Source organism: Lepidochelys olivacea (assembly GCF_965140295.1).
Source record: "Lepidochelys olivacea isolate rLepOli2 genome assembly, chromosome: 5".
Taxonomy (NCBI): domain Eukaryota; kingdom Metazoa; phylum Chordata; order Testudines; family Cheloniidae; genus Lepidochelys; species Lepidochelys olivacea.
This window is the reverse complement of record NC_140415.1, coordinates 95559656-95586033: the sequence shown is the minus strand read 5'-3', so window position 1 is coordinate 95586033 and position 26378 is coordinate 95559656. Positions and strand designations below refer to the sequence as shown.

The window sequence follows — 26378 nt, the reverse complement described above, 5'->3', positions numbered from 1 at the left end:
ATTTATTACCAACCACACAATCTTTTTGGACAACTTCCTTCAATGTCACTACCCTACATCCCTGGGAACTACTCAGAAGTGCCTGAGAAGACAGCATGTTCACACCCTTCAACTGTACCCATTCCTTGGGCTTTTCACAGCTGGTATCAAGTTCTTAAGTAAACCTCCCAGTTTCTCAGTGCCCTCTGTCCATCCTCTGGTATTCTCTACACACACGGTTTTTCCTCTCTCATATTTCAAATGACCAGGAAATTGCGTGAGATTAATAGAGACTTGTCTGGCCCCAATTGCTCATAGGAATTTTTTCCATACTTATCAAATTTTAAGAGGTCCCTATAATATTAGGTTGTAAGGAGGGAATGAGGCAGCCAGAGCATAGCAGGGTTTTCTGATTTTGAGTGCAACACCAGTGAGGGAAAGTTTTCCACCTGCTGGCAAAATGAAGGAACAGTAGCTTTACACATCACTCCATCTGAGGGGAGAGGGATAGCTCAGTGGTTTGAGCATTGGCCTGCTAAACCCAGGGTTGTGATTTCAATCCTTGATGGGGCCATTTAGGGATCTGGGGCAAAAATTGGGGATTGGTCCTGCTTTGAGCAGGGGGTTGGAGGAGATGACCTCCTGAGGTCGCTTCAAATCCTGATAGTCTATGATTCTATGATCTGACAAAATTCATTGTTGTCACTTAAAAGCATTGTGCAGCATTGCATTCTATGTGATTGTATAAAAATATGCTAATGAGTGTGAATATAATGTAACTGGAATATGCTTCATGCAAAAGGGCTCTTGTAAAGTGTCATTACAAAGTTTAATCTCCTGAGTGTGGTCATCCTATTTGTATAAATGTATCACTCTTGTATCTGAAACTAGAAATATGAAATATAACTCTGAGGTCCTATTGTAGTTATGCAAAGTGTGGGCCATTAATGGTGGTTTGGAATTTTAATGGCTTCCATTAACCAGGACAATTACCTGTAGATGGCTCTGTTTTACTTGTAAGTCTTCCTGTATACCTGTGGACTGGCAAGTGGGTAATAAAGTCTTACAGTGACATATGACCATGTCACCTGAACTGGAATCCATCTTTAACTTGGTGATTTTCCATTGAGAAGAGGGGTGGAAACCCAGAGGGACAAAGAATTCCCGCCTTATGCAAAAGATATATAAGTGGTTGGAACAGAACAAAGGGGGTGGCCATCAGGAGAAATCCCCTAGCTACCACCTGAGCTGGAACAAGGGCTGTACCGGGGAAAGGATTGTGCCCAGACTAGGAAGGCATCTAGTCTGTGAAAGAAACTTATTGAAACATCTCCGAGGGTGAGATTTTATCTGTATTCAGTTTTATTACCGTACTAGACTTAGACTTGTGTGTTTTATTTTATTTTGCTTGATAATTCACTTTGTTCTGTGTGTTACTACTTGGAACCACTTAAATCCTACTTTCTGTATTTAATAAAATCACTTTTTACTTATTAATTAACCCAGAGTATATATTAATACCTGGGGGCGGGGAGCAAACAGCTGTACATATCTCTCTATCAGTATTATAGAGGGCGAACAATTTATAAGTTTACCCAGTATAAGCTTTATACAGGTGTGAAGGGGCAAGGCCAGATGGCTACAGTAAAGTAACAAGGAACAGGTATGTTAGCCCCAGGCCAAACAAATCCCTGGTACCATGGTAACCAAATGGCAGTTGCTCCAGGTTAATCAAGACATCTGGGTCCAATTAAAATCCTCCTATAAAGCAGTGGAGATAGCTAGCTTGATTGGGATACCTGAAGCCAATCAAGGGCTGCCTGGAACTAGTTAAAAGCCTCCCAATTAGTCAATGAAGCGCATGTGTCAGGAGCTGTAGGAGGAAGCCATGCTGTTGGAGGAACTAAGCAGTACAAATCTATATCAGGTGCAAGGAAGGAGGCCCTGAGGTAACAGTGAAGGAGATATTGAATGGGGGCTGCTGTGCAGAATGGCCAAGGGAATTGTACACATCCTATTTCCAAAAAGTCAGCTACCATAGCTGCTACTATTCGGGTCCCTGGGCTGGAGCCCAGAGTAGAGGGTGGGCCCAGGCTCCACCCTCCCTTCCCTGATTAATCACTGAGACTAGGAGACAACTGAGACTGTGCCAGGGAGGGTTGCTTCTCCTCCCCTCCCTTGCTGGTTTATGATGAAAATGGCTCAGTAAACTGTGACCCTAGCCTCTAGAGAGAGAGAAGGGCTAGTTCTTGTCCTAGAAGAAGTAATAAATAAGACTTCCTTTTTTACTTTCTCCACACCAGTCATGATTTTATAGACCTCTATCATATCATCTCTTAGTTGTCTCTTTTCCAAGCTGAAAAATCCCAGACTTTTTAATCTCTCCTCATATGGCAGCTGTTCTATACCCCTAATCATTTTTGTTTCCCCTTTCTGAACCTTTTCCAATTCCAATATATCTTTTTTGAGATGGGGAGACCACATCTGCATGCAGTATTCAAGATGTGGGAATACCATGGATTTATATAGTGGCAATACGATATTTTTCTGTCTTATTTATCCCTTAATGATTCCCAACGTTCTGTTTGCTTTTTTGACTGCTGCTGCACATTAAATACAGTTGATCAATATTTTCTAAATTTACTTTTACTGAAACTGAAATTTTTTCACACAAAATATGTGGTGATATGTTTTAATCAAAATATTTATAGACGTGGTTGTTAAAATGTCTTGCTTCCTGAAAACTTGGTAATTGGATATTTGGATCAAGAAATGGCAGCCCATGGGCAAAGTTCAGCATGGGATACATACAGGATAATTGTGAAATTACATGTCAGAATCATAAGTCTCATCTAAGATACCTCCTGTAGCCCTGCATTCGGATGCATTCCCTCCACGTTACTGGCGAGGGGGTGTCGGAGGAGACCACCGGGGGGAGCATGGTTAGGGCTAGCACTGACTCGCAGACCATCGTCCCAGTCACCTTCCTCGCCTCCTCCAGTTTGCAGGGGCCAAATGTCGCAATCTCTGCTCTACCTCGCATCTGGGGTGGAACGATCACGCTGCGGGCTCGTGGCCACTGGGCCAATGACTGCGCGACTCGCAGCCTGGCGGCCAATCAGAGCGTGGGTATAAACAGACCCATGTGACAGGGGCCAATAGGAAGCCAGGCCGCTGAGTGTGATTATTGCCCCGTGCCCTAGCTGGGTCCGTAGGCGGCCGGAGCAGCGCGGCGGGACGAGGCATCCTTCGGCCATGGACGCTACGAGGCAGGTGGTTAACTTCGGCGCAGGACCCGCTAAGCTGCCGCGCTCTGTGAGTACCCGGGAGGCCGGGGCCGCGGCGATGGCCGCAGCCTGGCGCGGGGCGGGGGGATTCCGGTTGCATTGGGAGCGCGGGGATCCGGGTTGCTCTGGGAACGGGAGTTTGCGCGGGGGCTTGGCAGGGGGAGGAAAGCAGCTCCCCGGCAATGGAACCAGACGCTGTTGCAGCGGGAGCGCTCGGGCTTGCACCGGAGAAGGACTCGGCGTTGCACCCGCGGCGTTTAGCCCGGGGGGGGATAAATTCCGCTCGTCTGGAGCTGGGGTGGGGGTGATTCAGGCTGGCAGACCCCTGTCCGCCCGCCCCGCCGCCGATCGCTCCGCACAGGCTGGGGGGAGGCGGTGTGCCCTGGGGGGAAAGGGAGGGGTAAGGATTGAAATGCGTAAAGCAGCGGCTGGGTGTTGCTGAAGTCAGCTAAATCGGCGGGTGTTCTGGCACCGGCTGGCTGGCTTTCTGGCTGCTTCCCCTGTTAAAAGTAGGGTGACCTGACCAGACAGCAAATGTGAAAAATCAGGAGTGGGGGGGGGGTAATAGGAACCTATATAAGAGAGAGACCCAAAAATCAGGACTGTCCCTATAAAATCGGGACATCTGGTCACCCTCGTTAAAAGTATCGTCAGCTGGGTACCGCAGATGCAGGCTCGGAGACCTGCCCTGGGAATCAGTGTTACCAGAGTCTGTGGCAGGGTCAAACTCCAATTTGAAACCGGGAATCTTTCTCCTGAAGCTCCGACGGTGGTTAAGAGAGAGCTCCCTTCTCAGGATGCTCGCCCCCCGGTACCTACGGTTAAAGCAATGCCTGCATTGCAGGTGACTTGTTTTCCTGTTAGCCCAAGTGGGTGTCTACTAGTCCTCTCTCCTTGACTGCTAAACCTGAAGCGTGTTGGTCATCTATAATTAATTTTGTTCCAAGGCAAGAGACTTAGCACGTTGCTTTCAGGTATAACTCATAGGCATGTTAGGTAATTCTTGCTGTCATCTTTTTGTGGCAGTTTTGAGAAAAGGGCAGGTTCCCATTTGGCTATTGTCATTGCAGATCTGCAGACTGTGGAAAAATTAAGCTTAAAAAAATCCAAACTATTAACACATCAGTGCTGGGGGAAATCAAAGGTCAAAGTAATCTAGTTCTCTTAACTGCAAAGCCTGATAATTTTGTAATTAATTGTTGGATATACCACTTTCAGTATGGGAGAAAAGTATTTGCAGATACGTTAGTGTAACTACAGCAAAATAAAGCTTGAGCGAAGTGAAGGAGCAATCTTTAATCACTTTTATATGAGGAAAAAATGATAATATCTAAAGTATACACTCAATCCTTTGGAAAGTTGCATCAGCAGCTATCAGTTATCCAATTACATCTGGGTGGAGGAGTGGCTCATGCTGAATTTAAAGCTTCCAATTTTCCACACCATGGTTATGTACTGTCAGCATTTTTTGTTTTTAGGAGTTCTGTGCCTGGGTTTGTTCTAATATATTCTTGTTATGTAGCTGCTCTCCTTTCTCAAAGTCAGGTGTCCATGGAGCAACATCTAATGTATTTTCTGGAAATATTTTGTAGGTTATATTGCAAATTTGTTTTTTCTAACATAAAGCATTTGGACAGGAAACTACTCTTTCATTGGTGCTGCTCTAATGTCTAATCCTAATCCAATGCAACCGTTTAGCTGCTAAATATTAGTAGTCGCGTGATGTATATGGGATTACTCGTGTGATTTAAGGACTATTTTTGTGAGCAAGGGAGGACAGGATCAGGCTCTACGATTTGTTTGTTTTTTGCCCCTCTTGTTTGGAAATTACAATACTCTTGCAATGGACTGTTTCACTTCAGTTTTAGTAGGGTCTAATGTTGCTTTCCTTGCATTCCCCAAACTCCCATTGAAACAAAGGATTGCCAGGAGTAGGTTGTTGACTTTTGCAGATTTGTTTTAAGACTAGGGAGAGAAGAATTGTTAATGTGTGAGAGGAAGAAGCATATTCTTTTGGAAAAGTAATCTTCTCCCTCACCTCTTTTAATTACAAATTCCCCTGAAACAATGTTACTAACACAACACTGTTTTTAATTCAATGCTTAAGAAATCTTTGTATCTTGCTTGTCTTTTGATGATTTTTTTTTCCTTCCTGAGCCAATCTGCATGTGCTGTCCACTAGTCTGAAGTTCAGTCTGCAGATGTCAAAAGTGACACTGTCTTTCCAGATCAGTCAGGTGGTGACCACTTGGTACCCACAACAGATCATGCAGATTTCTTACTGGGAAGGCAATTTGCTTCGTGTGACCAGGATCCCAAGGGAGCCAGCTGAGGTCACTCAATTAGGGTGATCGGCAAAGAATGGGGCAGACAATCCCCAAAATACTTAGATTTACCAAGTTTGCACAAAACAGCTTCTTTATTACCTCACTGGTTGCCCAGAAGCCAACAACACAGTTCCCTTAAAGTAACCCAGCCTCAGTCCTCCACCCAGATACCCAAGTTGAGAATGATGAGGATTTTTGAAAATCTTATTTCATCATATAAAAAAGAAAAGGTTCTACCAACCCCAAAGGATCGGACACATTACCTCCCAGGTTAATGAATATTCCAGATCATACTCAAATACGAGCTTACAGCCAATTCTTATTAACTAAACTAAAATTTATTAAAAAATAAAAGTGAGAGCATAGTTAAAAGATCAACATACATACAGACATGAGTTCAGTTCTTGAGGTTCAGATTGATAGCAGAGATGGTGAGCTTGGTAGTTGCAAAGAGTTCTTTTAGAGTTTAGCCCTAGATTATATTAAAGTCCAGTATCGTATTCTGGGTGTACCAGCTTAACTGGGATCTCAGTCTTGTGACTCAAACTTCCCCTCATGAAGCTTAAGCAGATCTGAGATGACAGGATCAGGACCCAGGGGTCTTTTATACAGTGTTCTAGTATCCACTTGACCATACAGTCTGGGTAAACATTAGACAGTCAGGGTGACTTTGAAGTAGGTTTACTTCCTAAGCATTGCCTGGTACTTATTCACACAGATTAACATAAGGCAATTACCTGTCTTTCCACCATTTGCAGATTTGCTATACATTTCAGAGAGAGATGAATATAGTGGACATCCTATGTTTACAGTTCATTTAAATGTTAAGATGTTCTTTTGATCTCTGAATTAACAGAATACAGCATAGACAGGGACTGTTGATTACATTGTTGACCACTACCAATATCTATGTAAATACACAAAAACACCAACATTCTCTTCCCATATGTCTTTAAGGGTTGAATTTGAGTCATTCATCCTTGGGGATGCTTAACCCTTTCTGGTCATGCTTCACGCTTAATTTGTGCAATTCTCCAGAGCATATGTTTCCTTGGCAAATTCATAAATGGTGTGCTTATAATGTTTGCCAAGGAGAGCTCTTTGTTGGGTTCTTCACTCCTTTAACTTCCTTTGGGGGGAGACAGAGAGAATATTATTTTCATTTTGTGAGCTAAGAATTATTCCAGTTGTGGGCAACATGGTTTAATGGTTAGACCCTGAGTACAGCTCACTGGTGTATGATAGCAACAGGAGAGGACATGCTGGGGCATCAAGTCACTTAGGCCTAGACTTTCAAAAGTGACCAGTGAATTTTTTGGGGGGCACATCATTTTATTTATTTATTTATTTATTTTATTTTTGGGTGCCCAAGTTGAGATACCTTAAAGAAACCTGATTATCAGAACGTGCTGAGCACCTGTCCTCTGAAAATCAAACCCCTTTAAGTTGCCTCCAGGTAAGCCACACAGAATTCACAAGTTTGCTTCAGCCCATAACTCTCAGAATACCCACAGTGGGCACATGATTTGATTATCCCATCATCTGAGAAGCCCTTAGCTAGTAGATAAGGTGAAGTTGTAGTTGAAATTTCAGTAATTTTATAATGGACTGAGAAATGTCACATTGCCACAATATGCAGTAGTTGGGATGTTTATGCTTCAGCACTGGTACACAATGATGACAAATTGATTTTTTTTTTTTTTTTTGGGTAGGTCTTGCTAGAAGCACAGAAAGAATTGGTGGACTATAAAGGAGTTGGTATTAGTGTACTTGGTAAGGCTTTTTAAAAATTATTCTGTGTTTTACAGAGTTTAGAAGTTTAGCTGGATTATGAAATAAGTATAAGAAATTTTGAGCTGTAGATTTCAATCAAGTGCCCCATTTCCTTTTAAAATTTCTTACCCCCTTTAACTTCTGGAAGGCGTCTCTGAGTCCTGAGGATCTGTTTACACATTGTTTTACTCTCTACACTAATCATCCACCAGAAGGTTATGGAGTGACATGTGAACAGAGATATATTATATTTTATTTTATTGATCCTACACTGAGGCCCAGAGGCAAGGAACACAGCAAATCATAGGGAGTGCTTCTGGATCTTCATTAATTTTGTCAGTGGAGAAGAAATGTAGAAACATTCCAAATTTATATGAAGCCATGTTTACCATTAAGAAGGAAATATGGTTCCCGTTTGCTGTCTTTTGTGCCATATGCATGTCTGTTTCATTTTTCAGAGCCCAAACTTGTACACCCCCCCCCCCCCAAAAAAAACAAAACAAAAAAAAACAAACCAGAGCAGTTTATGCAATGCACTTAGCAGTCCTGCTGTACAGGATCAGGCCCTTATTTTGTAATAAGTCATAAACTTCTACAAATAGAGTGAGTACAGGTCTGATCATGAGAATTAATATTAATGATTCTTAGCTCTTCAGTGGGATTATGGAACAAAGTCGTCCCTTAAAAACTACACTTTGGTTACAGAGCAGCTCTATTCTGAGGATGTTAAAATGGTAAAAGGGAAAATGTACTTGGATTGTTACTGAAAACAAATAAAAGGGAGGGAGTTAGATCAATGGCATGGGAGTCTGGCTGGAGACCTGGGTTTTAATCTAAATTCTGCCACTGTCTGCTTTGAGGTATTAGGCAAATCACTGGTGCCAGATTTTAAACTTAGATGGTTAGCACCATGTTTAGGTATCTTAGAAATTGCTCTGAATTTCAGAGGTGTAGAGCACCCATGTGTGGGATGAAAATTAACTGGAGCTACAGATGCATGTCACCTTTGAAAGTCAGGCGCCTTACTCAGCTAAGCTTCCGTGTTTGAATAATTGGGCCTTAACATCTGTGTCTCAGTTTATTTTTATAAAATGGGAATAATACATACCAACCTTTTTAGTGTGGTTCATGTTCTTCAGCAGAAAGGCACCATGCCCTGATTCAGCAAAGCACTTAAACATGTGCATTAGTGCCTTGGAGCCTGATCCAGTGCTCATTGAATTCAGTTGAAAGGCTCTCATTGAATTCAGTGGGTTTTGGAGTGGCTGCTTGCTGAATTAGGGATGGAGTTACGAATGTGATTAAGTGCTTTGCTGAGTTGGGAACTATATGTGAGCAAAGTATTATTAAAATATTAAGTATTGTGGTTTATATCGGGGACGGCTGGCTTACAGAAGGCTTTGCTGCTTATCCAGCTGTTTTATAAAGTCAAGTTTGTGCTATGGTTTTCTTTCATATTCTATCTTTTTTTTTTTTCTCCCCCCACCCTATAGAAATGAGCCATAGGACATCTGATTTCTCAAAAATTATAAACACATCTGAAAATCTCTTACGTGAATTGCTGTAAGTTTTGGGTATTTTTAACTAACTCAATGATTAATGTGAAAGCCCTTCTCATCAAAGCACCTGTTTTTCAGATACTATAGCAATAATAAAATATATATTTTTGGGACTGAAATTGATCTTCCGTTTGCTATTTTTTTGGCATACTCAGATAAAACAAAGTGATTTTATCAGGTTAAGAAACTTTTCATATGCTTTTATAAAATCTTATTAACTCAAAATAGCATGTTTTTAAAACTCCAATCTATCATGGATATAGACCTCATAAAGGACAGCAACCCTGTTAGACACATTTGCACATGCAAGTTTTTAAAATTTGGTCTCAAAGTTAAACTCCACTTTTAAGTTCATTAATTGTACATTTTTAGCATACATCTACCGTAACCATAGTCCAGTCTGTAAATCCTTGCCTTCAAGAGTCCATTCTTTTTTCCAAACAGATGGTTTTTGACATTGAAATTCTATCTTAAAAGAAATGAAAAAACATTTTCTGTGAGACCAACAATAAACAAAGCCATTCATGAACGTTAATTCTGTTGTACGTATATGCTATCTTACTTATTGTTTATACATGCTACAATAGAATTAGTACTAGGGGCTTTGTTTATTGATAGTGTCAGAAACAAGCAAGGTTTTCTGTGAGACTATTTTAAAATGTTTTGTATTGACCAGTGAAATGACTCCTCATGACTAGACCAAACCAATACCAAGCTGCTAACTTTTTGCTTTAATGTCTTTGAAATGACCCTATCTAAAACTGATATAACTTTCACAAGACGTTGCAGTGAGTGTAGCAGCAAAGAGTGTACTAAGTCCTGTGCATAGTTTTGTTTCAAATATAAAACTAATTTCCTTCTTTTACACAGAAATATTCCAGAAAACTACAAAGTCATTTTCCTCCAAGGGGGTGGGTCTGGTCAATTCAGTGCTGTCCCACTTAACCTTATTGGACTAAAAGAAGGAAGATGTGCCGATTATGTGGTTACTGGAGCTTGGTCAGCAAAGGCAGCTAAGGAGGCAGAGAAGTATGCCAAAGTGAACATTGTTCATCCTAAACTTGGAAGTTACACAAGTAAGTTGATGTTTAGCTTGCTATGACCAACGATCTTGCATGTAGTCACATCTAACAAGATTTTTCGAGTTGCTCTAGCAGAACAAGTCTGTCACATGTGAATCATTCCAGAAATGATTGTCAGGTTACTGAATAGAACTAGTTAAACAGTTGGGCCCCCAACCTTTCTTGAATTGCCAACAACATCTGTACGTTCTTCCTGAGAGTGAAAGACCTTTGACATTCTGCTTTGAGGAAGGAAGGGAAGCCCCATCACTCAGGACTTTTAAAACTAGACTGAGCAGATCCTAGAAACTGTATGGTGGGGAACAGTCCTGTCTTGACAGGGAGATGGACTGGATGCTCAGATAGGTCTTTTGCAACTTTAAGTTGTGTGATTTGATGAATAACCTAAAGCATTTTAAAAGGTTTCAGAGTAGCAGCCGTGTTAGTCTGTATTCGCAAAAAGAAAAGGAGTACTTGTGGCACCTTAGAGACTAACAAATGTATTTGAGCATAAGCTTTCGTGAGCTATCCGATGAAGTGATTTTAAAAGGTGTAACCCATTCACAAGGGCACTGCTCACTGCAAGTGCTGGGGATTCCCGCTTCAGGCAGTTGGCATAAGAAGGCTGCTTCTGGAACCCTAGCCTTCCCGAGCAATTCCCTGTGTTCTGAAACCATTGGGAAAGGGAGCTGGTTTCCAGAAGCAAGTGGGCCTTGAGAGCCAGCCTGCTAAATTGGGAAAGGAACAGGCCCCTAGGATGGAGGTGGGCTGGTTGGGAAAAGAAGCTTGAGCAAAGGGAACTGCACTGGGACAGTCTAATAAGACTTCTTGGACAAAATGCTGAACTGATTTATGTGCCCTCCTTCCCCTTGCCTTAGCAGCTATGGACATATCAATTGGCTGGATCTAGATGCAGTTCAGTCTTGTGTAAATGCCACCTACACTGTAAAAGGTATATCTTAGTGGCTTTAACATCATCCTGTTATTTCCTAATTTTTGCCTATAGTGTTATGAACTCTATTTGGACCCATTAAAGTTAATTGGAGTTTTTCCTTTTACTTCAGTGGGTGCAGACTAGTCTTTAGGGATGAGTACATTCTTCTTTATTCTTAGGGGAGTAGGCTTTCTTTTGTACCTAGCCTACAGGTGAATTTGATTTGTTGCTGGTAAAAACCTATGTTACCTAGTGTAATAAAACCACTCTCAATAGCAATTTAAAGTTCAATGCCAAAGTAAAGTTGCACACCAGTAAAAGTAGAGTGCTGATTCTAGCCATCTTCGGTAACCATTGTTTCTATTATTATTATTTATTTATTATCTGTCTCAGAAATTCCTGACACAAGCAGCTGGAATCTTAATGCGGATGCCTCTTATGTCTATTACTGTGCTAATGAGACTGTTCATGGAGTGGAGTTTGACTTTGTACCTGATGTCAGAGGAGCAGTCTTGGTTTGTGATATGTCTTCAAATTTCTTGTCCAGGCCAGTAGATGTTTCCAAGGTACAGTATCAAACACGCTTGCTCTACAAAGTGTAGTCCAACCTCTTCAAACTTGGATTAGACAAAAAAGTGGATGGACTGTGTTGGGCATTCTCCATTCCCACTGAAGCTGTTGGAGCACAAGCCTCCTTTCTTTTTTTTAAGTCTCTTTATAAGGAAGTAGGCACTCAAGTCTGAATATTGTGTCTCTAATGTGCTACCTTTTCACTGAGACTTGGACGTGTCAGATTATGCTGAGTGCCGCGTGAGTGCTCAGCACTGTACACCACACTTAAAGAGAGACTGTCATGGCCTTACACTAAGAATCATCTAAGATAGATAGTTGTGTTGTCTTAAGTGATGCTGAAGTGGCTCTTGAGTATTAGCTTTTCCTTCAGGTGGTTACAGCAGGGGACAAGGTGTCAGGATTTCTGGATTCTACTCCTGACTCTGCCATGGACAAGCTGTATGACCATAGTCAAGGCTACGTTTATGTCACAGAGGTCACGGAAGTCATGGATTCCGTGACTTCCAGAGACCTCCATGACATTCTCTGCTTCAGCCCCAGGGACTGTGGGACTGGAGCTGGCAGCCAGCAGGACCCTGGCAAGGTTCCAGTGACGGGCGGCAGCAGCGATGCGGGAGGGGGACTTCTTGCAGGGTTCCAGTGACAGGTGACAGACTCCGGAGGGGACCCTCCTCACGGTTCCAGGGATGGGCAACAGCCTCACACGGGGGAGGGGAAGAGAGATGCCTTGGGCGAGTGGCTGGGGGTGTCCCATTTTCTCTTTGGGAAATATGATCACCCTGCAGCTCCCAGCGACCTGGGCGGAGGGCCCCTCCCCTGCAGCTCCGAGCTGCCTGGGCGGAGGAGGAACCCCACAGCTCCCAGCCACTATGGTGGCAGGGGAGATCATGGAGCTGCAGCAGCAAAAGTCATAGACCAGTCACGGCTTCCATGAATTCTTGTTGATTGCCCGTGACCTGTCCGTGACTTTTACTAAAAATAACCATGACAAAAATCTTAGCCTCTACCATAGTCAAGTCCTTTAATCTCTGTGCATCAGTTTGTCTATCTGTGAAACAGGGATATAACACTTACCAGTATGTGTAAAGTGCTTTGATATTTGTGCATGAAAGGCGCTATGGAAGTATGAAATGTTATTGATTTGTGTACTTATTCACTTGTAGTGAAACATAGGCACCTGACTTTCAATAGAAACTTGTGCTGGGGAAAGGAAGGTCAAATAGTTTATCTCCTATTTGGGTTTCATAGAGCCTCCTTTCCTTTACTTCCCTTTGAGTAGCTAGAGATTATAGGGTGCCAGTTCTGGACCAGTGTGGGTTTGTTGAAAATGCTGCTATTTGTTTTCAAGCAAACTGTTTTGGGGTACAAACGGATGGAGACAGGCTTCTCTGAGAATAATTTGTGGCTACTGGATGGACCCTTGGTAAACAAAGTGAGATGGTTCTTGAGGTGAACTGTCTCAGATGAAAGAAGATATTTAATTTTGACAGTACAAATAAACAAAGCAACTCCTGAAATCAAAATTGATCCTCTCCCACCCCTCAAAAAATGGGATATGTTTTCTTAGCCATTCAGAAAACAGTGTGTATGTCTTGATATTTATAAAGAGACAGATCTTATAACTATATAATATGCCTGAATAAGTCATTGCTTCTAAGAAAATCCTTTTCTTTTTATTAAAGTTTGGTGTCATTTTTGCTGGTGCCCAGAAGAACATTGGCTGTGCTGGAGTAACTGTGGTAATAGTGCGTGAGGATTTGCTTGGGTTTGCACTCAAAGAATGCCCTATAGTATTGGACTACAAAGTACAAGCCGGAAATGGCTCATTATATAATACTCCTCCATGCTACAGGTAACTTGTTCCTCCAGCAAACTACTACTCTGGCTGCTGCTGTTGTCAGGAAAGGTTTCAGAAGCTGAATGTACGTTTGCTACCAAGTCACAAATAGGCTGGAGGATAAAGTACAGTAAATCAAATCATTATGACTTTGAGTGAGGGAACTACTATTATAAGTCACAGGAATGGGGCTTACATCAGGGTTGAAGGAGGGAGTTGAAAGAGGTTATTATACAGTATGTACTTTTTAGTGGTGATTCCATGCGGTAGCAGTTTTAGGGCCAAATTTCTGTGCTGACCATAAACTGAAGTAAGTGTAGGTCCAGCGAATTCAACGGTGATGCCTCAGTTGATGCAAGGAGAGAATTTGGTCCTTAGTCTTTAGCTTTAGTCAGTTGGTCCAGATTCATATAACTCCCACCTTCAGCAGACAAACCTAAGGCCCAAATCATCCCCACGGGGAAAAAACCTACATGTGGAATTGGAAACTCCCCAAAGTTCCTTGCATGGAGTTTCCCACAAAACCTTCCCTAAAAGGCCAGGGTTTATTCCACTTTTCCTCCACCTGCCAAAGCAGCCAACATTTCAGACCCTAGAGCAGGCAGCTCCCCAGCAACTTACTGAAGGCCAGAGCCATCTACACATAGATCTTCCGTCTCCACAGCACATCCAGGGCCCCCTTTCCCTGCCCATGGAATACCTCAAACAGTGAACCCCCCTGTAGGGTGGAGGGGACAATGCATATCCCACCTCTAGATTGCACCTCCTTCCATTCCTACACTACCTCCTTCCCGTGTAGCGACTGAGAGTGGGGAATGGTACTGTGGAGGTGGCTGATCCCTTATCTGCATATGGGTGGAGGAAGAAGGGTAGCTGCGTGGAGGATCCCTTCAGCAAACACAACTTTGGGCCTTCCTTTCAAAGTGCATCCTGCACAACTGAATCCGTCTGTATCTTCGTTGCTGGAAAATGTTGATGGCAGAAACGTATTCTTTTAAATTATTTTTCCTAATACATTTTCTATTGTTGTGACACCATTTACTGCAATAGCTGTTAAAGTGAGATTATAGTCAAGAGTTTCAAAACTGGCATCTTGGTGACTTTGTATTTATCCTCTGTCAGAGCCTTTCATATTAAATTTGCACGGATTACCTCAAGGTCAACCTGGCATCCAAAAATAAAACTCTTCTTTCTGCTTCATAATCATCACCAGCAATCAAGATCATAGAATTGGAATGTATCTGGCAATTTTGGGTATAGATGAGGCACAGAATACAGCTTTCTCTTCCACAGCTACTGCATAGTGACGCTAAACTGCTGACAGCAGTGAAAACCGACTTTGCTAGTGGAAGATTCAAAAGACATGTAGGCCGAATCCTGCCTCATCTACAGTAAAACTTATATTGACTTCAGTGGGATTGGAAGCATTTCCTGTACAGTTTGTGCAATACAAAGGTGATTTAAAAAAAACAAACAACAAAAAACCCCATTGTTCTAATCCAAAACTCACTTTAAAAAAAGTGTATGCCCTTTACCCCAGAATACTGCTTTCTGGCAGAGTACACTGTGCTTTTTAAGGTCAAAATCCTTCAGGGCAAAACTTACGTTAATACAGTTTTATTGCTGGTATTTTCCACATAAGTCAGGAATTTCAGCATTAAGTTTCCAGCATAACCTGTGATTGGGCCATATTGAACATTCCGTAGATATCCTAAGGCATGATAATCCTTGTATTTGGGGTCTACCTTAATGCCTTAACTTAGTATATATGTGCAGTGGGTCAAGTTACTAGTGATGTGGGCACTGTAACTTTTAATTTCCTGAATTTTGCATGGATTAAATGTGAATCACTGTACTGAAATGAAATAGGACTTTTTATATTGTATTTATATTGGAGCACTAAATCTAAAGACCGTACATTCATTTCAGACTCTGTGGGTCTGGAGCTGTGTACTCCAAAGTGCACTGCACCCTATAGAGCATGCACATTTGAAACTGGTGGTAATGGGCCCAAAGACGGTGCCTCCTGCTGGGTCCCTCCTGAAGTCCTCTTAGAAGTTGGACAGGTTGTTCAGCAGAGGAGGGGGGTTGACCTTGTCAATATAAAGGGCTTTGTACATGTATCTACATATTTGCTCTCCCTGTTTACGTAACTGTGTAACAAAGTGCCATGCATGCTCAGTAGGCTGTTTTTACTGGCTGATAAAACCATTATTTTGTAACCACTTATTTTCCTGCTCACCAAAGTACACATTCTATGTTGAATACTCTGTATTTGGACATGCCATGTTTTAAATCTAAACCATTCACGGTTTTTCAAGTGCAAAAGTATTTCCATTTGAAAAACAAAACTCTCACCATATCTTGGAACTCCAATAGCGTTGATTCCACATTGGAGATGCAAACAAAAATTCATTTCTGGGCTGAAAAGAATACTGAGAAATTTCAGTCATTGGTGGTGATTTGTTTCTAATGAAAGTGCCTTTTCAGCTATAACTGCATATCTATTAATAACATCAATTGGAGTGGGAAATAAAGTTATGCTCCAAAGTCTCTTCCTTCTTCCCACCCAGCACTTGGCCAGCTTTTACTTCATGCCAGTGACCCACATTGGAGGATGTTTCAGAATCCAGTGTTTAATACTGACCTAAATTTTGGCAGGAGACAGATCTGTTTGGCTTGGTTTTAGGATGCCTGTTCTGTTCTGTAAGGAAATGGCGAAGTTTCTTTCCTTTCCTTCTGCCTCCCTCTACTCTGTTCCAGGGCTAGCTGGCAAATAGGCAGGAAATATTAACCAAATTTGCATGAGCCACTTAGCAGAACATTGAATTAAATTAACGTGATGCTGATAGTCTCAACGTATTGGCACTTAGAGTCTTGACTTTTTGACATTAAGCTCCTCTGCTAAAATTAATAGCAAATTTGCTGGAGAAATCTCATTTCTCAGTTCCAAGGATTTATTTTATATTTAAAGCTTCTCCAAATCCATACTTTTGACTGGCATGGCAGAAGGGTAGGGGATTTTCTCTTGTTGACTGGTTTAAGAGCATCACTTAAGGCCCAGACCTCCAAAGCTTACTTGCCTAAGTAGTCCCAGAGACTTGAGTAAGTATGGGCTATTTGCAAAATTTACCCCTTTGCAGAGGGCCAGTGGAAAGGCTATGCACCACTTAAATCTTCAAAATAGAGTTCAAGTGATGTATAGGGATAAATGACACTCTGCTGTCATGAAGATTGCAGGAGTGAGCCCTCAAAGCCATAAGCTGCTATGTTAATTTATAACAGGGGGTCCATAACTTCACTCCTTCCACAATGTGTTTCTGAAGTGTTTAAAGATTTAGTATCCAAGGAGAAGTTAAAGGTAGTGATGTTAAAACAACCTCCTGCTAGATCTGTATATGAGAGATTTGTCGGGTAACGCTGTCTAAGCACTTCCTTTGAAACTGTAATGGAGGGATTAATAAAAGCAAACTTGTTGGAAATATGCCATGAAAACTTGTGAACAGTTTGTTATGTAAAGTGGTGTAGTCATGGGAAATGTCTGAACTTCAACAAGCAGAGTAATGTAGCCAAAGCACAAAGACAAAAGTCTTTGGAGATTTTTACATAATACTGGGTAACTGGCTTTGAAATAGTTGATCTGTAGCCATGTGAAATCAACAGGCTTCCAGCTCTGTGCTTAGGATTTGAATTGGAATTAATAAATATAAAATATTTATTGTTACCACAAGGATAATTGTTTAATGTGAAAAATAACTTTTTAGATGACAATGGGGTCATGAATGTATGTTTAATGGTCACGAAAATAAGACTAGATTTCTGGCATAAAGCAGGCAGGTACAATGCAAGATCATCCACAGAGCTTTCAGTGTAGTGGCACTGGATCCATAACACCATCTGCTGTTCCAGCCCTGGGTCTCCCTGAGATTTCTTTACTAAAATTGCCAGTTACAGTCTGTAAGGACTGCAGAACTCAGAGGCAAAATGCCCAAATGAAGTCTATGGGAGTCATGCCCTGGTAAGACTGCAGCATCTGTCAATAGGTGGTCCAATTATTTTTATGGAGAAACTCCACTAGGGACTAGGTTACATCCAGCAAACTTGTCACTTATGAAGTTAACAGTTACTCCAGTTAGGCTCAGAAATTTCACCTGCTTTAAAGTTGTCGTTATTGGGAATGTGGTCCAGATGCTAAATGTGTAAATTATTAAAAACAATAATATATCTCCACTTAATTGTTGAGATTTTCAGAATGAAACCTGACTATAGTTTTTTTTCCCCCATTTTTTCAATAATATGACTTCATAATGTTTTCTTTTGTTTGCTCAGTATCTATATCATGAGTTTGGTCCTGGAATGGATAAAGAACAATGGTGGGGCTGCAGCTATGGATAAACTGAGTTCAGTCAAATCACAAATGATTTATGACATTATTGACCAATCCAGTGGAGTCTATGTGTAAGTTGCAATAACTTGTTGTCTTGTTTTTTAATATTTGTTACATTGTGTTCATATTTACAAATTTTAAAAAAAATGGTGAAACTAAAACATTGAGTGCTGCTAAAAACTTTTTTCAAATGCTAAAATCATGGGCAGTGGGAGGGGAATTAAAGGTAATGCTTGTGCTAATTAACTCCTTTTCTCTGGTCAGTGTCCAACGATGAATCTGAATCTGTTGCATTGGGATGGGAAGTTATTTAAATCTTAGCCTGTACAGCTTAATTGTGGAAGTTTATTAAGAGCTCTCTTCTAAATATAACATTCAGTACCTAGGAAAAAGCGGTCCATCTCTCTGCACCTTAAGGGAAGCATGGGCAGAAGCTGTTACGCTATAGCAGGGGTGGGCAAACTTTTTGGGCCGAGGGCCCTGAAATTGTATGGAGGGCCGTGGCAGGGGGCTGGGGTACAGGAGGGAGTGCGGGGTGTGGGAAGGTGTGCAGGAATGGGCTCAAGGCAAGGGATTGGGGTAGAGGAGGGGTGCAGGGTGCAGGAGATGGCTCAGGGCAGGGATGCAGGATGGGTGTGGACTGCAACGGGGCTCAGGGCAGGGGGTTGGGGTACAGGAGGAGTGTGGGGTGCGATGGGGGCTCAGGACAGGGAGTTGGAGTGCAGGAGGGGTGCGATGGGGGTTCAGGGCAGGAGGTTAGGGTGCAGGAGGGGTGTGGGGTGTGATGGGGACTCGGAGCAGTGCAAGGTATAGGCATGGGACTTTCGGCAGGGAGTTGGGGGGGTGGGGTGCAGGAGGGGTTCAGGCTCCAGGGTGGCAGCGGCACGTACTGGGGCCAGGGCAGGCTCCATGTCTGCCTGCCTGCTTGCCCTGGCCCCAAGCTGCGCTGCTCTGGGAAGTGGCCAGCACTTGTGTGGGGGAGGAGGGGGCACAGGTCTCCAAGTGCTGCCCTTGCTGCGCATCCAGGTACTTCCCCCAAAGTTCCCATTGGCCGCAGTTCCTGTTCCTGGCCAATGGGAGCTATGGGGCACGGTGCCTGGAGGCGAGGGCAATGCACGGAGTCGTCTGCTGCTGCCCCCCTCCGGGTTGCAGGGATGTGGTGCCGGCCGCCTCTGAGAGTGGTGTGGGGCCTGCAGCACCATGGGGGTCAATCCTGCCGGCCGGATCCAAAGCCCTGATGGGCTGGATCTGGCCCACGGGCTGTAGTTTGCCCACCCCTGTGCTGTAGCCAACATTTGGTGTAGATAACCGCTGTCCCTGGAAGTACTTTAGCTGATTCAAAATACACATGCCAAAATGGGCTTTACCATTCTAACAAGATGCAGTATGTGCTCTCCCCACCCTATCTCCTCTTCACACCATCTCTTTTTACAGTCTAGAAATGGTGCTAAACTCTCCCCTGTCCTTTCATCCAGGGACCAGTGAATGACGTGCTCATACTCACCCATAATGCTGAATCCTACCTTTACTGAAATCTATGTCTAGAAACTCCCATTCAAATTAATGGGATGAAGATCAGGCCTAAAAGAAACCAGTGTAAAAATCATTAATAACTTGCTTACATTCATCAAATACACCTGCAAGTGTTTTCAAAGAAATTTAACAATATGGCCGATTTGGAGGGTTACTAGTTGTTTATGAGCTGAAGGGACCCAAAGCAATGTTAGACAAAAGCTGATATTTTAAACCAGGGTAGGTGTTTAATAAGTAACAAACTGGCTGGTGAATATTATTCAAACTCTGTAGAAATATTTTGCCTTCAGGATAAAACTAGAGATTCTCAGATTTAACCAGTTTTCCAAGTTAGTTTTGATAGGAGAAAGTCAGAGTGGGATTTTCAATGAAAATTGGTTGCAGCCTTCATATGGAAAGGATATAGCCTCTCTGTAATATCTGATGCTTTCAGCCTATCCATTTCATTAGTGGACATAATCCTTAGCCTTTGGCAGTATGGTAACTGAGGTTTAAGTCTGCTCCACTGAAGTAAAACGGAGTCTCCCTCCCCCCGCTTTGTCTTCAGTGAGTACAGGCTCAATCCCTGAGAAACATTTTGTGACACACAAAATGTATGGCAGGCTGGCCTACAAAGGGTATGTCTAAATTTGGAGCTGGGGAAGTAATTTCCAGCTCAGAGAGACAAACCTGTGCTAGCTGTCTGATCAAGCTAGCATGCTTGATATTGGAGCCGTGGTGCGGAAGAGGCTGGCTGGTCTGAATACCTACCAAGGATCTCAGATGGCTAAATATTCATGATGGCTAGCCCCTCCCACCGGTTGTGTTGCTGACGCTACGCTTCTATTTTTAGTGCGCTAGCTTGATCAGAGCTAATACGGGTATGTACCCTTGAGCTGGGAATTACATTCCTAGTTTGAAGTGTAGACCTAGCTATAGTTGTGAGCAAGGAATAAAACACAGAAATGGGGGTAAATAGGCTGTGTTTGAAAGCTGAAGTCACAAATTACACTCATTTCCGAGTTGTATGCAACTTATTATGTATTGCAACATTTGCAGCTAAGGCAGCAACATTTTGAACTGTGCCTTTGATTGAAAGTAAAGGGTTACCAGAAGCTGTCTGTCCAGCTGTGATATGCCTCCTAGGCCCTGGAATGCCTCACTGACAAACCGGAGTATGACAAGTCTTTCAATGCTTTGACAAACCTACCATATTTAACACAATACTGCAAGCCACTTGAGGCATGTGTACTTCCATACATGATGTTATGAAACCACTAAATCAAATGATTTTATTATTTTAACATATATACTAGTAACCTGCATTGTTTGATAAGGATGCAATCTTGGAAAAGTTCCAGTGGTGCAACAAGTTACTCAAGTGTGAGAGTGTTTTCAGATTCAGATCTTAAATGATGCATATTTTCCATTTTATATCTGAAGCATATGAGCAACATTCATATACAGAGGCATGTGACCAATCATTCCTTCAGCATGAAGACAAATGCAAAGTAACTAGCAAGTCAGTGCACACTTTCATGAAGAACGTAGAAGATTCCCTTTCTGACCCAAACAAAGTGATAACAATATTGAAAGCAGTTTAATTTTGAAAGTAATTTTTATTTCATTCCTAAGTGACACCTGACAGAATCCATATAGTGGCTGTGTAGAAGGGAAACTTGCAGCTCCATGTCTTCCTTCCATACCAGGAAGAACTATGCTGCTGGAAGCCCTAAGGTTGAAAGGTTGCTCTTTACTTTTGACGAAGTCATCTATCCTTCTTACAAAACATCTATCCTTCTAATACCTAAGTGGTTCTGTTCTTAGGCTAAGATTTTCAAAGGAGATTAAGGGAAGGAGATATACACATCCCATTGACTTTCAGTGAGAACTGGAAATGGAATTTTCAAAATCACTTACATGACATAGGAGCATTGAAAGTCAATGGGACTTAAGCTCCTACATCACTTGGCTTCTTTTGAAAGTCTCTCGCTAAAGCCTTGTCTACACTACTGTGGTAAATTGAACAAAGTTATGCTACTTCCGTTATGTGAATAACGTAACTGAAGTTGATGTAGCTTAGGTTGATTTACCACGGTGTCTACACCATGCTGTGTTAATGGGAGACACTCTCCTGCTGACTTATCTTAATCTTCTTGGAGAGCTGGAGACTGTAGTTGATGAGAAAGTGCTCTGCCATCGACTTAGCGGGTCTTCACCAGACACGCTAAATTGACACCACTGCATTGGTCGCAGCAGTGCCGATCTACTGGTAAGTGTAGACATGACCTAACTCTCCTATTTTTTTGAAAATCCCAGACCAAGGGTGTGTCTGGGTTAGGAAATGTGGCTTAGGTTGAGGTGCGCTTAGATTAGGTTGAGGTTCGCTAACACATTATAGCTAACCTCGATTAACTTTTTCTTCTAGTCTAGATGCAGGGTAGCACCTTTTATCTTGATTTAACTGATCAAGACCAAACCTAGGGTGAACTGTGAACTAAATAAAGGTAAAAGATGCCACTCTGTGTGTAGATGAGGAAGAAGTTTGAAGTTAGACCAAGGTTAACAACAAGTGTATTAGCTAACCTTGACCTAGCCATAACCATGTTTTGTAGTCTAGACACCCACTTAGAGTCTGGCTCCATTCGCCTCACAACTACACTCAACCACGTGCATCATAATTGGGATGATTTGATCTTCACCAGTCCTGTGGCTCCCTGTGTTAAGCAACATCATTCCTCCACATGACCATTGTGAGAATGCTACAGTCAGAATGGCTGAGAAAGTTCAGGGGAAGCCCGAGCCTAACACTTCTTTGACCACCCAAGTGTGTGCTTGTTGTCAAGGCACCCGTTATGGGCCTACTTGTCCTGCCTAGATTTCTCTGTGATGTTGATGTGGTATAGAGGATGGTCTGCAGCTGATGTCAAACGCTTATATTTCAACTGACCTGGTTTTGATTTTCCTTGCCACTCGTGGGCCCTTCTGAACAGATTTTGAATGGGTAGGGTCAATGTGCAGCCAGTCTACACACCAGGGGCCAACGAAAGAATCCCACATGCGGCTGTGGCCAAAAACGGGCAATGTCACACATCACTGACAGCTGCCCTCTGACTAGATCTGGTGGTTGTCTGAGGGCTCTGCACTTTGCTGACAAGGCTGCAGCTGCAAGGCAAGCTCCGAATTCAATAAGAAGAAGTGGAGAATACAACAGAATTTCTACTTTAAAAAGGATTTGTTCAATGTTTTGGCACTGAAAACCTGTATGGGCACAGCTTGCACTTCTCAGTGAAAGTTTGTGTGTGCAAGGAAATGCAAGATCAAATCTTCATTTGTTACCACAGCAGCATACTATTTAAAAAAGAATCATGTATTATAAAATCATTATTCAAGTGACCTCTGGCTGAAATGACAGGGGTGAGTGACTTGTGTGGCTAACCAAACGTGATTACTCAGGCAAATACATCCATTATAACTTCCATAGATGGATTAAAAAAGAACCTAGATTAAGGACAAAATGTTGTAATAATAATATTTTTCAGATGTCCTGTGGAGAAAAAGAGCCGAAGCAGAATGAATGTTCCATTCCGTATTGGCAATATTAAGGGTGACGAAGCTCTGGAAAAGGAATTCCTTGATAAAGCTGTGGAATTGAATATGATCTCTTTGAAAGGACATCGGTAAGTACGAGCCTGGGATGAATTCATTTGTTATAACTTTTTTAGGTCCCTATGCAAAACGAGACAAAATGGTTGCCATTCTCCCCCAGCACTATAGCAGTACTATCATCTGAGTGGGAGTATTGGGACTGGCAGTCCTGAGTTGTAATAGGAGCTGCTGCTTCTTTGGGCTTGGAAGGTAGGGAAAACATCCTCCCTGTTCTCACCATCCAGGTCCTGTGGCAATTCTTCTCAGTTATTCAGGCAGTGTGCTGGGCAAAGGAGTTGGCTCTTGAGGACGCATTCTACTACTGTGTTGGAGGTACATGCTCAGGAGAGGAAGATTAAGGTGTTAGCCTGGGACTTGAGTGGCCAGCATTCAATTTCCAGCACCACCAGAGACTTTTCTGTGTGACTTTGAGCAATTCATGTAATCTTTCTGTGTCTTAATTCCCTACCTGTAAAATGGGGTTAATAGCACTTCTGTATTAACATAGGAGTGTTGTGAGATTAAATACATTAAAGATTGTGAGGTGCTTGGACACTAGGATAATGGAGGCCATATAAGTAGCTAAAATAGATGCTTGGCTCCTGTTGACATCAAGGGAAGCTGCATGGACATATCAAAAGGTGGAATGTTACCTCTCATTACCATGAATGTGAATTATCCCCATATATTGAGGGGAAGATAGCTGTGTGTAGTTAATGGTAAGGATACTTTTACTGATATGTACAAAAATAACTATTTTTTGCTCTCAATTCAGATCTGTGGGAGGAATCCGTGCTTCTTTATATAATGCTGTGACAGTAGAAGATGTTCAGAAGCTTGCAACGTTCATGAGAAGCTTCATGCAGATGCATCAGTCATGAATGTGCATGAATTAGTGCAATGCTGCACATCTATGAAATAAAACATAAAGGGGTTGACAGTTATTGTTATGCTGCATAAAATGCACAACAACTTTAGTAAACAAGAATTTTGTTTTAGTTCATATACCTATTGTAGGTAACTAAATAAGGATGAAGGGCCCAGTCCTACAATATCTTGAGTGCCCTCAGCTTCCATTTAAGTTGAGGACACTCATTACTTGAAAGAATTGGTCCCTAAATTTGCAAAACAGATAACTTTATTGGCAATCTAACAGTGGATAGTATTGTAATCTACTGTAGCTCAGATTCTGATCTTAGTTACGCTGCTGCAAATCCATGGAAATCAATGTGTTACTATGGATTTACACAGGTATAATTGTGATCATAAGCTGTCTCAGTTGTGGGGGGGAGGGGACTCATGTTTTTTTACTCTTTTATGTGTAACTGTAGAAATCATTTTTTTTTTTCAAACTAATGCCTTGTTCTCATTAAACTTCAGTAGTGCTTGGTTCTGTAAACAGAATTTCATGAATACTATGAACACGCACATGAGGCTAGAACTGATGGTAATTGAGAATACTTGGTTGGTATGTCAAATACATTCCAAAAATGCACCTCTATATAGTCCTTGGGGAAACTGATGTAGGCATTTCCTGACTTCAGACCTAGCCTTTAGACAGTTGCTCACCAGCATGAGGTTCATTACCCTGAGGAGTCCCACTGACTTCAATGTAGTAGTAAGCGTTAGTGTAGTAAGTGTTTGTGTGGTTAGGCCTTTTATTTGTGTTGTCATTTATAGATGTAACAAGACATATATTCGTATGTAGTAAAATCAATGTGTAAGATGTTTGTTTCTGTGTGCATTTTATATTAAACCAGTGTAGGGTATTTTCCCCTCCCCACAAAAACTGCCCTCATTTTAATTTAACCCTCTGTTAAACTGGATTCCCGAGTTTTACTCGATGGAACACCTGTTTAATACATCCTCCTCCTTACTGACTGACCACAATCCCATCTTGCTTCCTAGCAGTCCAGATCACAGCAGCTAAAATAGTTTCCCTTGCTTGCTGTTTGGACCATATCTCCTCCTTCTCTTAGTTGCTTCACTTCACTAGCTTCCTTCATCTTCTGCATCGCATCAGCCTTCTCATCTTACACGTGGGGCTCTGAACAAATCCAGCTGGTGTATGTCTTGGCTCCTGTCTTGCTTCCTTCACTCTGCCAGAGAGAACTCCACCCCACTGTGCTCTTTGTACCCCTCCCCCACTCACCTACATGCCTTATTCCATGCTTTCCTGGACAGCTAAAACTCCCTCCCTAGCCCAGGCTTCAGGGACCTTCTTTGCACATGCAACTTTTCCTTGAAACTCATTTCTTCTGCATAGCCCACAGTCCTAATCAATGCCAGTAAAAATGCTGCCAGCTGCCTTTTGGTGAAACAACAAAGGAACAAATGATTCTGTTAATGCTGTTATCTGGGACTCCTGATGTAATTGTGTTTTGGTTTTTCTGTCTTGTTCAGACTGTAAGCTCTTTGGGGCCAGAATATGTCTTTTGCTTCTTATATAGTGCCAAGAACAGTATTGAAGCTTTAATAATCTTAATGATGGACCACTTCATCCCTGTGTAATGTCACTGAAATCAATGGAGTTACATCACCGATGAATTAAATTCTGATCGATAGGTAGTAGTTTTTTGACTGCTGTTTTAAGAACTCATTGCCAACTTATTTGTTTAATTTGTGGAGAAAATAAAGTCTTAGAACACAGAGCGAACAATGTATCTGTTTTCTTTTGAGGGCTTTCAGACTTTTTTTTTTCCTCTTCTTAGTGAGGGAATAAGAAGTAAATAGACTTTGATAGTATTTCAGTTCCTATCCTGCTTATTGAACAGTTTGAACCTTTCCATTCTGGAGCATTTGCCCATGCCACTCACCAAGTTCTATTTCAGACTTCCTTTTCCAAAAGTCCCAGCATCATCTTCACTCTCGTACGAACTTCCTTCAATAAGTATGTACTTTCCATCCCTCCCCACCTCAGCAGCCCTTCTCTCCTATCCTAGACCCTCCTCCTGTGCCATAAAATACACTAATATTGCTGCAGGCAGCCCACCTTGGTGAGCTGTTGCCGATGGATTTGCCCACCATTAGGTCCCTCTAGCTCCCCTCCAGATTCATTCAGCACATAGTGCTATCTAGGACTCTTGACTCATGGGAGAGAATTTAGCAAGGACAATACAAGCGGGAGGGAGTCATGGAGATCGGGGAGGTCAGTTGAAAAGGCAGCCAGATGAAGGATTTTTTGATAATAGGTGATGGGACTGGGGCCAAGTGGCAGTTATTAGGGATAGAACACCTGTGAAGGGATAGATGGATTAGAGACTATTAGCTATCATTTGTTGCAGTCTGGAAGATAAAAATTTGCTTTTCCTAAAAGATGGTTTTGTTTTGAAATGATACTCCTAGATATCATCAGTGGCAGGGATAATTTAACAGTAGTAGAGAGTTGTGAGGGTCAGAGGTAGGGAAATTATCTCAATCCTGCTTTTAAGTTGGGGGGACAGAGGGACAGAATTTTAAGAAGGGGCTTCTGGAAGCCCTGACAATTCCCCTTCCACCTAT

At 42.2% G+C, this 26378-nt stretch overlaps 1 protein-coding gene across 3 annotated transcripts; it reads left to right on the top strand.

Moving 5' to 3' along the window:
* Positions 1 to 3140: 3140 nt before the first annotated feature.
* PSAT1 (phosphoserine aminotransferase 1) lies at positions 3141 to 25528 on the top strand. Of its 3 annotated transcripts, none has more exons than XM_084628408.1 (9): positions 3141 to 3294; positions 7306 to 7366; positions 8860 to 8929; positions 9796 to 10001; positions 11314 to 11486; positions 13176 to 13345; positions 17660 to 17788; positions 22772 to 22909; positions 23653 to 25528. In XM_084628408.1, exons 1-9 carry the CDS (start codon positions 3235 to 3237, stop codon positions 23756 to 23758), a joined length of 1113 nt encoding a protein of 370 aa, XP_084484534.1. In that variant the 5' UTR covers positions 3141 to 3234; the 3' UTR covers positions 23759 to 25528. The 3 variants fall into 3 exon arrangements, with proteins under 3 accessions (XP_084484534.1, XP_084484533.1, XP_084484535.1); XM_084628407.1 differs by lacking the exon at positions 23653 to 25528 and adding an exon at positions 23123 to 23602; XM_084628409.1 differs by lacking the exons at positions 7306 to 7366; positions 23653 to 25528 and adding an exon at positions 23123 to 23602 and having other exon boundaries at positions 3183 to 3294.
* The last annotated feature ends 850 nt before the right edge of the window (positions 25529 to 26378 follow it).

Excerpts from the sequence above, each read along its gene's own strand:
- PSAT1 (XM_084628407.1), top strand. The coding sequence starts at position 3,235 with ATGGACGCTACGAGGCAGGTGGTTAACTTCGGCGCAGGACCCGCTAAG. Across the intron at positions 8,930-9,795 it reads AATCTCTTACGTGAATTGCT|AAATATTCCAGAAAACTACA; the intron begins GTAAGTTTTGGG and ends TCTTTTACACAG. Across the intron at positions 17,789-22,771 it reads CAATCCAGTGGAGTCTATGT|ATGTCCTGTGGAGAAAAAGA; the intron begins GTAAGTTGCAAT and ends AATATTTTTCAG.